This window comes from Neltuma alba, unplaced genomic scaffold (genome assembly GCF_004799145.2).
Source record: "Neltuma alba isolate B1F8T4 unplaced genomic scaffold, ASM479914v2 tig00012963_pilon, whole genome shotgun sequence".
Lineage (NCBI taxonomy): Eukaryota > Viridiplantae > Streptophyta > Magnoliopsida > Fabales > Fabaceae > Neltuma > Neltuma alba.
In genome coordinates, this window is record NW_021637322.1 from 1 (window position 1) to 11331 (window position 11331).

General features: G+C 34.3%; 1 protein-coding gene across 1 annotated transcript; it reads left to right on the plus strand.

Annotated features, from left to right (window-relative positions):
• The first annotated feature begins 6222 nt into the window (after window positions 1-6222).
• On the plus strand, window positions 6223-9556 carry LOC114733034 (cysteine-rich receptor-like protein kinase 10). The gene is made up of 7 exons (XM_028920445.1): window positions 6223-7087; window positions 7412-7549; window positions 7665-7786; window positions 7876-8086; window positions 8274-8511; window positions 8656-8806; window positions 8925-9556. The coding sequence occupies exons 1-7, from the start codon at window positions 6316-6318 to the stop codon at window positions 9237-9239; spliced, it is 1947 nt and encodes a 648-aa protein (XP_028776278.1). The 5' UTR covers window positions 6223-6315; the 3' UTR covers window positions 9240-9556.
• The last annotated feature ends 1775 nt before the right edge of the window (window positions 9557-11331 follow it).

The following is an 11331-nucleotide window of genomic DNA, read 5'->3' on the forward strand; positions in this document are numbered from 1 at the left end:
CATGACCGTAGTTAAGAAATCTCAATCTTTATGATTGAGATGAAAGTAAATAGAAATAGGGGAGAAAATGTCAGTTTTACAATGCTGCAGTGCCTTCTCATGTTTTCAACTCTAGCCTAGGTAGTTTCCATTTCGCGCTCGTCAACATTACAAACAAAATCATCATCAGAAGGAAAATTCGAGGAAAATTAAAGAACTCAGGCTAAAATGTTAAAATAAATTTTAAATAGAGAAAAAGTGGATATCTAATTACAATCTGTATTATATGTAGGCTAATTAAATTATAGAATAAAAATTATACAAATTTTGTAATAAAAAGAGTGTCATATATACGCCCACACGCACTTGTCAATATCATATCACACCGATGATCAGTTTTTTCTTCTTCTTTTTGTTTGTTTTCAAATAAATATAAGATCATGGATAGAGACATGCAAAGAAAGACAAAACCAAAAACAAATCAGGGCTTTTTATATATCCTTCTAGCATCGGATATGGTGCTTTGGGTTTCTGGCAATCTGAACAGAAACCCAAATTCGGAAGTCACCGGAAGAGGGCTACGTAGGCAGAGGTGAATGTTGTTCAAGGTGGCTTCATATTATTTCACATTGGTAGAGGAGATGACTATCACGCTGAAGAATGGGGATTTCTCTGGGTTTAGAGATTGCAAGGAACTTGGGTTTCTGGCTATGTGGATGGAATCGGACTGTCCGGAACTTGTGGAGGTATTTGTAGTCCTGGGCAAGGAGGAGGGCCATAAGAGGATCTTCTACGCGGGATAGGCAGCGGCTTGAATAGAGAGCGGGAACTGCTCCTCGTCTGGTGTGGGCGTGAGGCGAACAACGTGGCGGACAGACCGGCGAAACAACTTTGGGTTGCCCGGAGGGAGTTGTCTGTTTTTCTCAGACTGCAGAGTGTACTCGGCACGTTTTGAGCTAGGCTTGTAGTCCTAAATTTGATTATCTCTTTATTTTGTCGAAATTAAATTATAAAAAACCTCATTTCTATTTTAAAAATATGTATAAATCTCCCTTAAAATTAAAATGTGTATTACACATACCTCTTTTATATGATTGAGATTCTATTTCATACATCAAGTCATTAGTTGATCATTAAGTTTAACTTTTAATTTTTATTTTTTAAACTTTTATTTTGACTAAATGTCCTTCTTTAACGTAAATTTATTTAAACATTTATATTTATATAAAAAATTATTTTTAACGTAAGAAAAATGAATTATATACAGGAATTTAAAAAAAAATTTTAAAATTTATTTATTTACATTTCTTTTAAATGGGTAAGAAATATTTTTATGCTTATTTTTTATGAGATAATATATATTATGTGATTTTGGGAATTATATAAATTATTTAAATTTATAATTTTAAATTTTTAAATAAAACTTTTGTTTCAAACATTATAAGTTATTTGATCAATAATATATTTATTTAAACAATAATTAATTTTTCATTTAATTTTTTATGTTATATAAACTAAATTACTTAATTTTCTGTTCCACTGTAATAAAAACTTTAAAGAAATAATTATTTATAAGAAATAAAAAAATTGAAGTAAAGAAAAAAAATTAAACTCTTCTAAATAATACTATAAAGAGTAAATTAATAAAGAAAAAAAATATTTCAACATAAATTTTAATTAAATTTTTTTTTAAAATATTGTTTGGCGCAGTTAATAATTTAGACTTAAACAAATATTTTTAAATAGACAAAGAGATGCTGTATTCTTCTTCCCGTTGGTTTCCAAAGACGGCAGATGTAAACACGTAGACTAATTCAGCTTATGGAGCTTCTTGTTATCGTCTTCTCCCCAAAAAAACGAAGATATCGAAACCTTCCCTGAGTCCCTTCCCAATGCTTATTGAGCTTCTCAATGATCAACCAGAACTGCAACTGAACTTGCCATAGAAATATCTATGCACAATACAATCAATCATTGCCATCAAACAGAGTCTTCACCCTTGCTTACCATGTCGTCCATGGTTACGCCTTCCTCCAAAATTTCCTTCCTCTTGTTTATTCGCTTCCTGTTTTCTCCTACAACTGAAACGCAGGTACTTATCTTCACCACAACTGCTCTTCCCAAAAACCTTCGCTGCCAATAGTGACTTCCAATCCGACCGCACCACACTCCTCTCTTCCTTTTCTTCCAAAAACACCCCCAACACCGACTTCCACCATGCCACCGTTGTCGGTGGAGGCGACACCGTCTATAGCCTCTTCATGTGCCGAGGTGACGTCAACCTCTCGATGTTGCACCACTGCCTTGTCAACGCAGCCCAACGATTATCTTCCGAGTGCGGAGTTTTGAAGGAGGCAATAATCTGGTACGACGAGTGCTTGCTTCGCTATTCTAACCGTCCCTTCTTCTCCACCGTCGACGCGAGGCCTAGAGTCGTCCTCGGGAACACCGGAAGTGTCTCAAACCAGGCAAGCTTCATGTGAACATTGCATGATACAATGAACGAGACGGCAGATGAGGCGGCTAAACCTGCTGTTGGGAAAAAGAAGTATGCGACCGGAACAGTGAATTTCTCAGCGTTTCAAACTGTGTATTTCTAGCACAGTGCACGCCGGACCTTTCGCCGTCAGATTGCAGAAGTTGCCTGAGTGGTGTGATTGGGGAACTTCACGGGTGTTGTAGTGGGAAGCAAGGAGGAAGAGTGCTGTACCCGAGCTGTAATGTTCGCTGTGAGTTGCGCCCTTTCTATCAGTCGGAAGCTGCAAGTGTTCCCCCCACAAATACTACTGGTTCCGAAGGTAAAGCTCTCACCTTGGTGATTTTGGTATTAGTTTGCGAGAAAATTGAAAGTTTAAAAGCAAACCGTGGGGGAAAACCCACTGAACAGCGAGTGAATAAAAGCAGGGCGGGTTCAAAATTGTGGAGAAAAAGCTAAGTGGACTAGAAGAACAAATACGAGAAAAGATTGAGTGAGGAACATGAATGATGTAAATTTGGTTGCTCAATTATTGCCACGAATTTACCATGTTAAATATACTTGCTTTTCTCTGTTCTTTCTATCAAATAGAGGGTGCTGAGCACCTACTTAGCTATGTATATCAAACGCTACCCTCTCTAGTTTGATTCAAAACGAATCATTTGTTTTCTTTCAAAAGGACAATACTGTGATCCCATTATAATAAATAGCTGACGACATTTGATACAGGCCTGGAAACTTTGGAAGGATGGAGAACCCTGAAACCGTTGGACCCCACAATAAGAGAATCTTACACTCCAAATGAAGTTATGAGATGCATCAACATTGGTCTGCTGTGTGTTCAAGAAGATCCAGCTGAGAGACCTTCAATGTCATCCATAGTTCTGATGCTTGATAGTTACTCTGTGACTCTGCCAACCCCTTCAAAGCCTGCATTTTTCGTCCATAGCGGAACTGATCCAAACATGCCAAAGTTGCTGTTTGGTCAATCTACGACCAAGTCAGCGCCAATGTCAGTGAATGAGATGTCTGTTAGTGAAGTGATACCTCGGTAAGCTTAAAAGTTGGAGGTTTTTGCAAACGTGCCTCTGTCTAAGTGGTTGGTCTATGAGGCAACGTTGCTTCTTTTTTAGTGTGAATTACAGGTGATTCAGGCAACGTTGTATTTATATATAGCCATGAGGTCTCTAGATGACTTCTTATGTTCCTTTTGTAATAGTTTGGGTTGAATCCACCAATATTATTTTGCCTTGGAAAGTGTCAATTTTGCGTTGTAGCAGACTCGGAAGTTAGGAAGTATAGTGACATGCCGTCCAACGTATATCTGGTCGCTGGTTTTAAGTTCTCATTTACTGATTAACATCACAAACACAAACGTCTAGAAGGAAAAGTTTGAGTTTGTCGTTTTGCTAGCAGCAGCAAAACGGCTTTTCTATGCGTTTAGAAGGATTTCTGCAACAGATGAGCAACAATAAACAACCAACAATGTGAAGCACTATGCCCCTAGTTTATTCGCTTCATTCAGGAAAGATTTAATAGAGATTACAAATGAAAGCATCATGATCCATCCAGGGCGCAGAAGAAGAAGGAGACGAACTTTCCACCATGTATCGTGCAACAGAGGGGGATCATCCTGCGACGGGGACAATCGGAGCCATCCAAATTCAAGGCTAGCAAGGAACCTCACGGGTGATGGTGACTCACGACTCCACAGTTCTGTGTCCTGCTCAAGAAAAATAACATTCAAAGATTGATATAAATAATACTCCTCCTCACTCCTCAGTATAGGACCTGATTGGAGAGTTAATGTTAGTTGTAATATAAGACCTTTTCATATATTATCAATTTTTCTTGGATTAATTTTATTGATATTTCATCAATAATAATCAAGTAGGAAAGAAAAAAAAGTTAAAAAATGTTTAGGATGTTTAAAAAAATATCATATTAAATAATTTAATTAATATTTTTAATCTACTTAAATTAGTTAATTAAATTTTATATTAAGAATTAGAGAAATATTACCTCCGGTTCTAAGAAATATTTTTTTTTCCTGTCATGTCGGCGCTCTTGCTAGATAAAAGCTTTAAATATAAACGTTTGCCATTGATTTTTTTTCCTTTTGAAGTTGTTCTTAATTTTTGTAGTTCCAACTTGATTTTCCGAGTGTTATAAAAATATTTTATATGGTATCAAAAAAAAAAGTTATTGATAATTTGAAGAAGAAAAGCAATGAAAATTTGCGAGTGTCGGTGTTGTGCCCTCCTCTGGCACCGGTCTACAAATGAGAAAGAGCAGAGAAGTCGAAATTGATTTGCTTCTGTTATTGAACTCATCGTAAAAAGGACGCCCACCTGTCCCCGTCCTCCGTTGCGGGCCTTAATTCCGTGTTGTTCTCGCCATTTGAGAGAGACGAACATCATTATCCATCCAATAAAAATAATAAGAAGAAAAAACTAACTTTTTATTTTGTCTTATTTATATTTTCCCTATTTTGAATGTATACGTTTTACTTTAAATTTTGACAACCATTAAAATTATTCTAAAATGATTTCAGAATTCTATTTTCTAATTGTAAAAATATTCAAGCAAATATTATTTATTATTTACTTCTCATCATATTAAATCTCCAATTTATATGATTGAAGATAGATTTAAAAATTTTAAATTATAAAAGAGACACTATTAATGAAATATACTCCCTTTTGTCTTATATAAGTTTTAAATTTAAAAGAGTATAGTTCAATTTTATAAGTTTCAATTTAAATTGTTTTAATATTAATGCATTTTTTTCCAATTTTATTTTTTATTGTTTATTCACTCTTATTTGTTATACTCTCTCTTATCAATTTTTTTTACGTATTTTTTATTTTTTATTTATTATAAAAACATATTTAAAAATAAAAATATATTATAATCTATTTATTATTTTTAACTAATTACTTATTTTTTGTAAATGAGTTACTACCTTCGGTCCTTATTATAAGACTTAATTGACTAATTTGGAAAGATTAAGAAAATTAGTTAAATTAGTTATTTGTTATAAATAGATATTCTCTTTAATTAGTTATTTGTTATAAAAATGTGTTATTTTTTTTAAACACCATTGCTAATCATGTATATTAGCTAGAGTTACCATTCTATGAAACATTTTATATGTGTAATTATTTCAAGAACTATTTTAAAAAATAAATAAATATAAAATAAAATATTATTAAGGTTTTATATTTAAACTAATTAAAAATTAAACAAATTCTTATAATAAAAACGGAAGTGGTGTATGATATAAAAAAGTGAATTTTTAAAAGAATTATTGTAAGATCTTATAAAAAATAATTATAAAATAAGTTCTAATATTCTTTACGTTGAAACTTGGAACTTGTCGGTTGTTATTCTTTGAATCAATCAATCATGAAAAAAAGATTTTTTTTTTTATAATTATTCTTTTTTTATAAGACTTAGATCCTAACTCTTTTTTTTGAAAAAAAAAATTTAGGTGAGTTAGTTTTCAAGAATTCATCAGATCAAGACATGCCTCTATACTCAAAAAAGCTCTTACAGAGATATTTATAGATACAAATCGTCCACCAATAAGGTCCTCACACTAACAGCGGGATTTAAACTCATATATTATGAATATCAACTGACTTCTTAAACTCTTCATCGTTAATTCTTTCTCCTCCTCCTCCTTCTTCTTCCCCCTTTTTCCTTTTTTCCCCCCTCCCAACCAAATTTAGTTGACCTGCGTCGACCTTCTCCATCAACGATTGCATCTCTCCCTGCCCCTGCAATATCGTCTTCCTCATGATTCTCCCCTTTTAGCCATTGAGATACACACCGTAAGAACCGCACAAACTTCGTCCATGGTCATCGCTTCTCTCAAAATTGTCTCTTTCTTGCTTATTAGCGTCCTCTTTTCTCCTGCAAATGAAGCACAGGTTACTTATCTTCACCACAATTGCTCTCCCAACATAACCTTCGCTGCCAACAGTGCTTTTCAATCGGACCGAACGACACTCTTCTCTTCCTTAGCTTTCGCCAACACCGACTTCTACAACGCCACCGTTGTCGGTGGCGGCGGCATGGTCCACGGCCTCTTTATGTGTCGGGGTGACGTCAACCTCTCGATGTGCCACCAGTGCGTCGTTAACGCTACCCAACGATTATCTTCCGAGTGCCGAGTTTCGAAGGAGGCAATAATCTGGTACGACGAGTGCTTGCTTCGCTATTCTAACCGTTTCTTCTTCTCCACCGTTGACACGAGGCCTAGACTCAGCCTCTTCGACGCCGGAAGTGTCTCAAACCAGGCAAGCTTCATGAGAACATTGTACGATATAATGAACAAGACGGCAGATGAGGCGGCTAAACCTGCTGTTGGGAAAAAGAAGTATGCGACCGGAACAGCGAATTTCTCAGGGTTTCAAACTACGTATTGTCTAGCACAGTGCACGCCGGAACTTTCGCCGTCAGATTGTAGAAGTTGCCTGAGTGGTGTGATTCGAGAACTTAAGTGGTGTTGTGGTGGAAAGCAAGGAGGAAGAGTGCTGTACCCGAGCTGTAATGTTCGTTATGAGTCGTACCCTTTCTATCAATCGGAAGCTGCGAGTGTTCCTCCTGCAAATACTGGTTCCCAAGGTAAAGCTCTCACCTATATGCAGAGGGTATTTCCTTGAATCTTTATAGTTTCTAATCTGTTTGGTGATTTGGGTATTAGTTTGCGAAAATTGAGAGTTTAAAAGCAAAACCATGGGGGAAAACCCACTGAACAGAGAGTGAAATAAAAGCAGGGGAGGGTTCAAAATTGTGGAGAAAGAGCTAAGTGGAAAAAAAGAAATACGAGAAAAGCTTGACTGAGGAACATGAATGAATTAAATTTGGTTGCTCAATTATTGTCATGAATTTATCGTGAATTTGCCATATTAAATATACCTGCCTTTCTCTGTTCTTGGGATGATTCAGGAAAAGGTGGAATCTCATCGGGGGCGGTTGTTGCTATTGTGGTTCCAACTTCTGTGGCTGTCCTAGTATTTATAGTCGGCATCTGTTGCTTGAGGAAACGAACAACGAAGAAGTACGACTCTGTTGCCGAAGGAAAATGTAAGGATGTCCATAGTATCAGCATACCAGACCTTTTGCTCTTTTTGGTTCATATTTGCTCGCTCTTCTATTTTCACTTTATCTCATCATTCACACGCAACATTTGGTTGTGTAGCTGCATTTGACATCGGCAATGTGGATTCACTGCAATATGATTTCAGTACAATTGAAGCAGCCACGAACAAGTTCTCTGTAGTTAACAAGATTGGTGAAGGCGGGTTTGGAGGGGTTTACAAGGTACCAAGTTTGTGTACTTTATTGGTTTTTAACATGAAGGAAATTTGGCCGCTCCGTATATGTATGTGGACTTGATGTTTGAAATTCAGGGGACGCTTGCAAATGGACTAGAAATTGCTGTGAAGAGACTCTCCCGAAGATGTCGACAAGGTGTAGAAGAATTTAAGAATGAAGTAGAGGTGCTTGCCAGGCTACAACATGGAAATTTAGTGAGACTTCTAGGTTTCTGCGTACATGGAGAAGAGAGTATACTTGTTTATGAATATATGTCCAACAAAAGTCTCGATTGCATTCTTTTTGGTAGGTCCATCTACATCAATTCTGCATAGTTCACACTTATTATGCTTGATTTTAGTCTTCCAACTTTTGCTCATTATGTTTGAGACTAAAATAAAGGAAGCTTTGCTTCGCTTTTCTTTTTTTTCCCCTTTTGTCAAATTACTTTTCTTTTATTTGACATTTCTGAAAATTATTGTTCAATGCATAGATCCTGAAATGCAAAGGCAGCTAGACTGGACAAAACGTTATGATATTATCAGAGGAATTGCTCAAGGGATTCAATATTTACATGAAGATGCAACACTTAAAATTATACATCTTGATCTTAAAGTTGCAAATATATTATTGGATAGTGATATGAATCCAAAAATCTCAGATTTTGGCATGGCAACAATTTTCTCGATTGATCAAACTCAAGAAAAGACCGATCGCATTGTGGGAACATAGTAAGAACAAATTTCCATATCCTCACAACTTTACTCAAATATCTTGAAAAATTCACTTAGACAAAGAAAGAACTGCCAACAGTCCAGATTGCTATGCAATTTTCCCTACACTAACAGTTCTCTTTTGATGGTTCGATGTTTTAGTGGTTATATGTGTCCCAAATATTATATTCATGGAGAGTTGTCTGTTAAGTCTGGTGTGTTCAGCTTCGGCGTCCTTCTAATGGAGATTATAAGTGGAAAGAAGAATAGTCTTTTCTGTCAAACAGAGGATGCTGAGAACATGCTTAACTATGTGAGTACATAAAACACTACTCTCTCTAGTGTGATTCAAACTAATCATTTGTTTTCTGTCGAAAGGATAAATACGGTGATCCTAATATAACAAATAGCTGACAATTATTTCGAAACAGGCGTGGAAACTTTGGAAGTATGGGGAACCCTTGGAATTGTTGGACCTCACAATAAGAGAATCCTGTGCTCCAGATGAAGTAATGAGATGCATCCACATTGGTCTGCTGTGTGTTCAAGAAGATCCAGCAGAGAGGCCTTCAATGTCATCCATAGTTCTGATGCTTGAAAATTATCCTATGACTCTGCCAACCCCTTCGCTGCCTCCACCTGTTTTGCGAAGTGGAGCTTGTCGAAACGTTCTTGGTCAATCTACGACCAACACACTACCAATGTCAGTCAACGAGATGTCGTTTAGTGAAGTAATGCCTCGGTAAGCTTGAAAGTTGGAGGTTTTAATGCATGTGCCTCTGTCTAAGTGGTTGGTCTATTCAGGCACCGTTTTATTTATAGCCATAATGTCCGCAGATGAATTCTTGCGCTCCTTCTGTAATATTTCTAGTTGAGTTCCCCCAATAATAATTGGTCTTGCAAAGTGTCACTTTTGCATTGTAGCAGATTTGGAAGTTGGAAAGTGCATGACATGCCATCCAACATAGTTTGATTTATTGATTAACATCATAAACAAACACAAATGGCAGAAGGAAAATTTGGATCTGTCACTGGGATAAAGTGAAAATTTGTGTTGGAAGTATATGATGGAGAACTATGGGTATTTAAGGGTGTGTTTAGATTAGAAGTGAGAAAAGTAGTTTTTATTTTATCTGATTTTTGCAAATATAAGTTAGGTTAAAAATTTATTAATATAATGTAATTTATGTTTAGATTGATTTTTTATAAAGAAGTCAGTTAACAAAGTGAAACTTGATTGGATAATTAACGGACAAGCAAGTTTAGATATAAAATAACTGAAAAAGATATTAATTATATTAAATAATAAACACACGTAAATATGATATATAAATAATGTGATGATTTTAGGAGAAGTATTTAAATTAAAAATTATAGAAAAATAGTTAATATATTATTGAAAAAATTGAAAATAATAAAAGAATTAAGTAAATACATTTAAAATGTATATAAATTAGAAATACTAATGTAAATTTTTTTAACCAAATCCATATATATTTTTTAATATGGAGAACTTATATATTATTTTTCATAAATTAAAAATTAAAAGAAATGAGAAAATAAAAAGGAAAAAGATAGAGCATTATTATTATATAAGGGTACAGCTATCAAATCAAAACCAACGTGCCGTGACCACCTCTCAGCGTAATGAAAAGTAGCTGAGTTAATTAAAAGTAACTTTTGCGGTGAAAGTTATTTTGCATCAACACTTTCCCCAAACGTGAAATTTTGACATCAAATGAGCTAACGTGGATTTTTCAAAAATGTGCGTTTTCTTCTTCTCAACGCCCTAAAAGTTTTCAAAGTTTCAATGTTGACCAAAAAAAGACATATCAGTTTTATCATAACTATTGTCCTAATTAATTTTGACAGTTAGTTTGATCAGATTGATTATGTGACGTGCCATCTTATTACCGTAGTTGGATTAAAACGAACAGATTTATAACCGCGGGTTCTAACAACACCCGAAAATAATACAACTAGCCCTGCTCTTTAATACTCCTCCGGTTCTAATTATAAGACCCAATTAATTTATTTGAGGAGATTAAGGAAGTAAGTTAAGTTGGTTATTTATAATAAATAAGTGTTGTCATTCCTAAAATATCCTTGCTAATTAAGTATATTGGCTAAAACTATCATTATTAGAAGGATTATCTTGGAAAAAATGCATAAATATAAGAGACAAAATGGATTGGGGTCTTATAATTAGAACCAAATAAAAAGTCAAATAGGGTCTTATAATAAGGATCGGAGAAGTATAAAGTTTTATTTAATTTTTATTTTGTTTCTAAATATAAGAGTTCAATCCACTTTATCTTTCATATTTATCTATTTTTTCTGAAGGTAATTGTTCTAGCAATAGTAATTCTAACTAATACACTTGATTAGTAAGGATATTTTAAGAAAGACAATACCTATTTATTATAAATAACTAATTTAACTTCTTTTTTTAATATCGTCAATTTAGTCAACTAACTCTTATAACTAGAATCGGAGGTAACATCTTTGAAGAACTTATTTAATTTTTATTTTGATATTAAATATAAGATTTTAATTTATTTTATTTCTCATATTTATCTTTTTTTTAGGCAATACTTATAAGAATAATAGTTCTAACTAATATACTTGATTAGTAAGAATATTTTAGAGAACATAACACATGTTTATTATAAACAACTAACTTAACTAAGTTTTTTTAATTTATTCAAATTAATTAATTAGTTTTTATATTAAAAACCAGAAGTAGTATAAATCGACGTCTTGGATCAAAACAATTTGAATCCCAAATCATTAAAAAAAGAGAGAGAGAGAGAGATTTATAGCTGCGACTTTACTGGC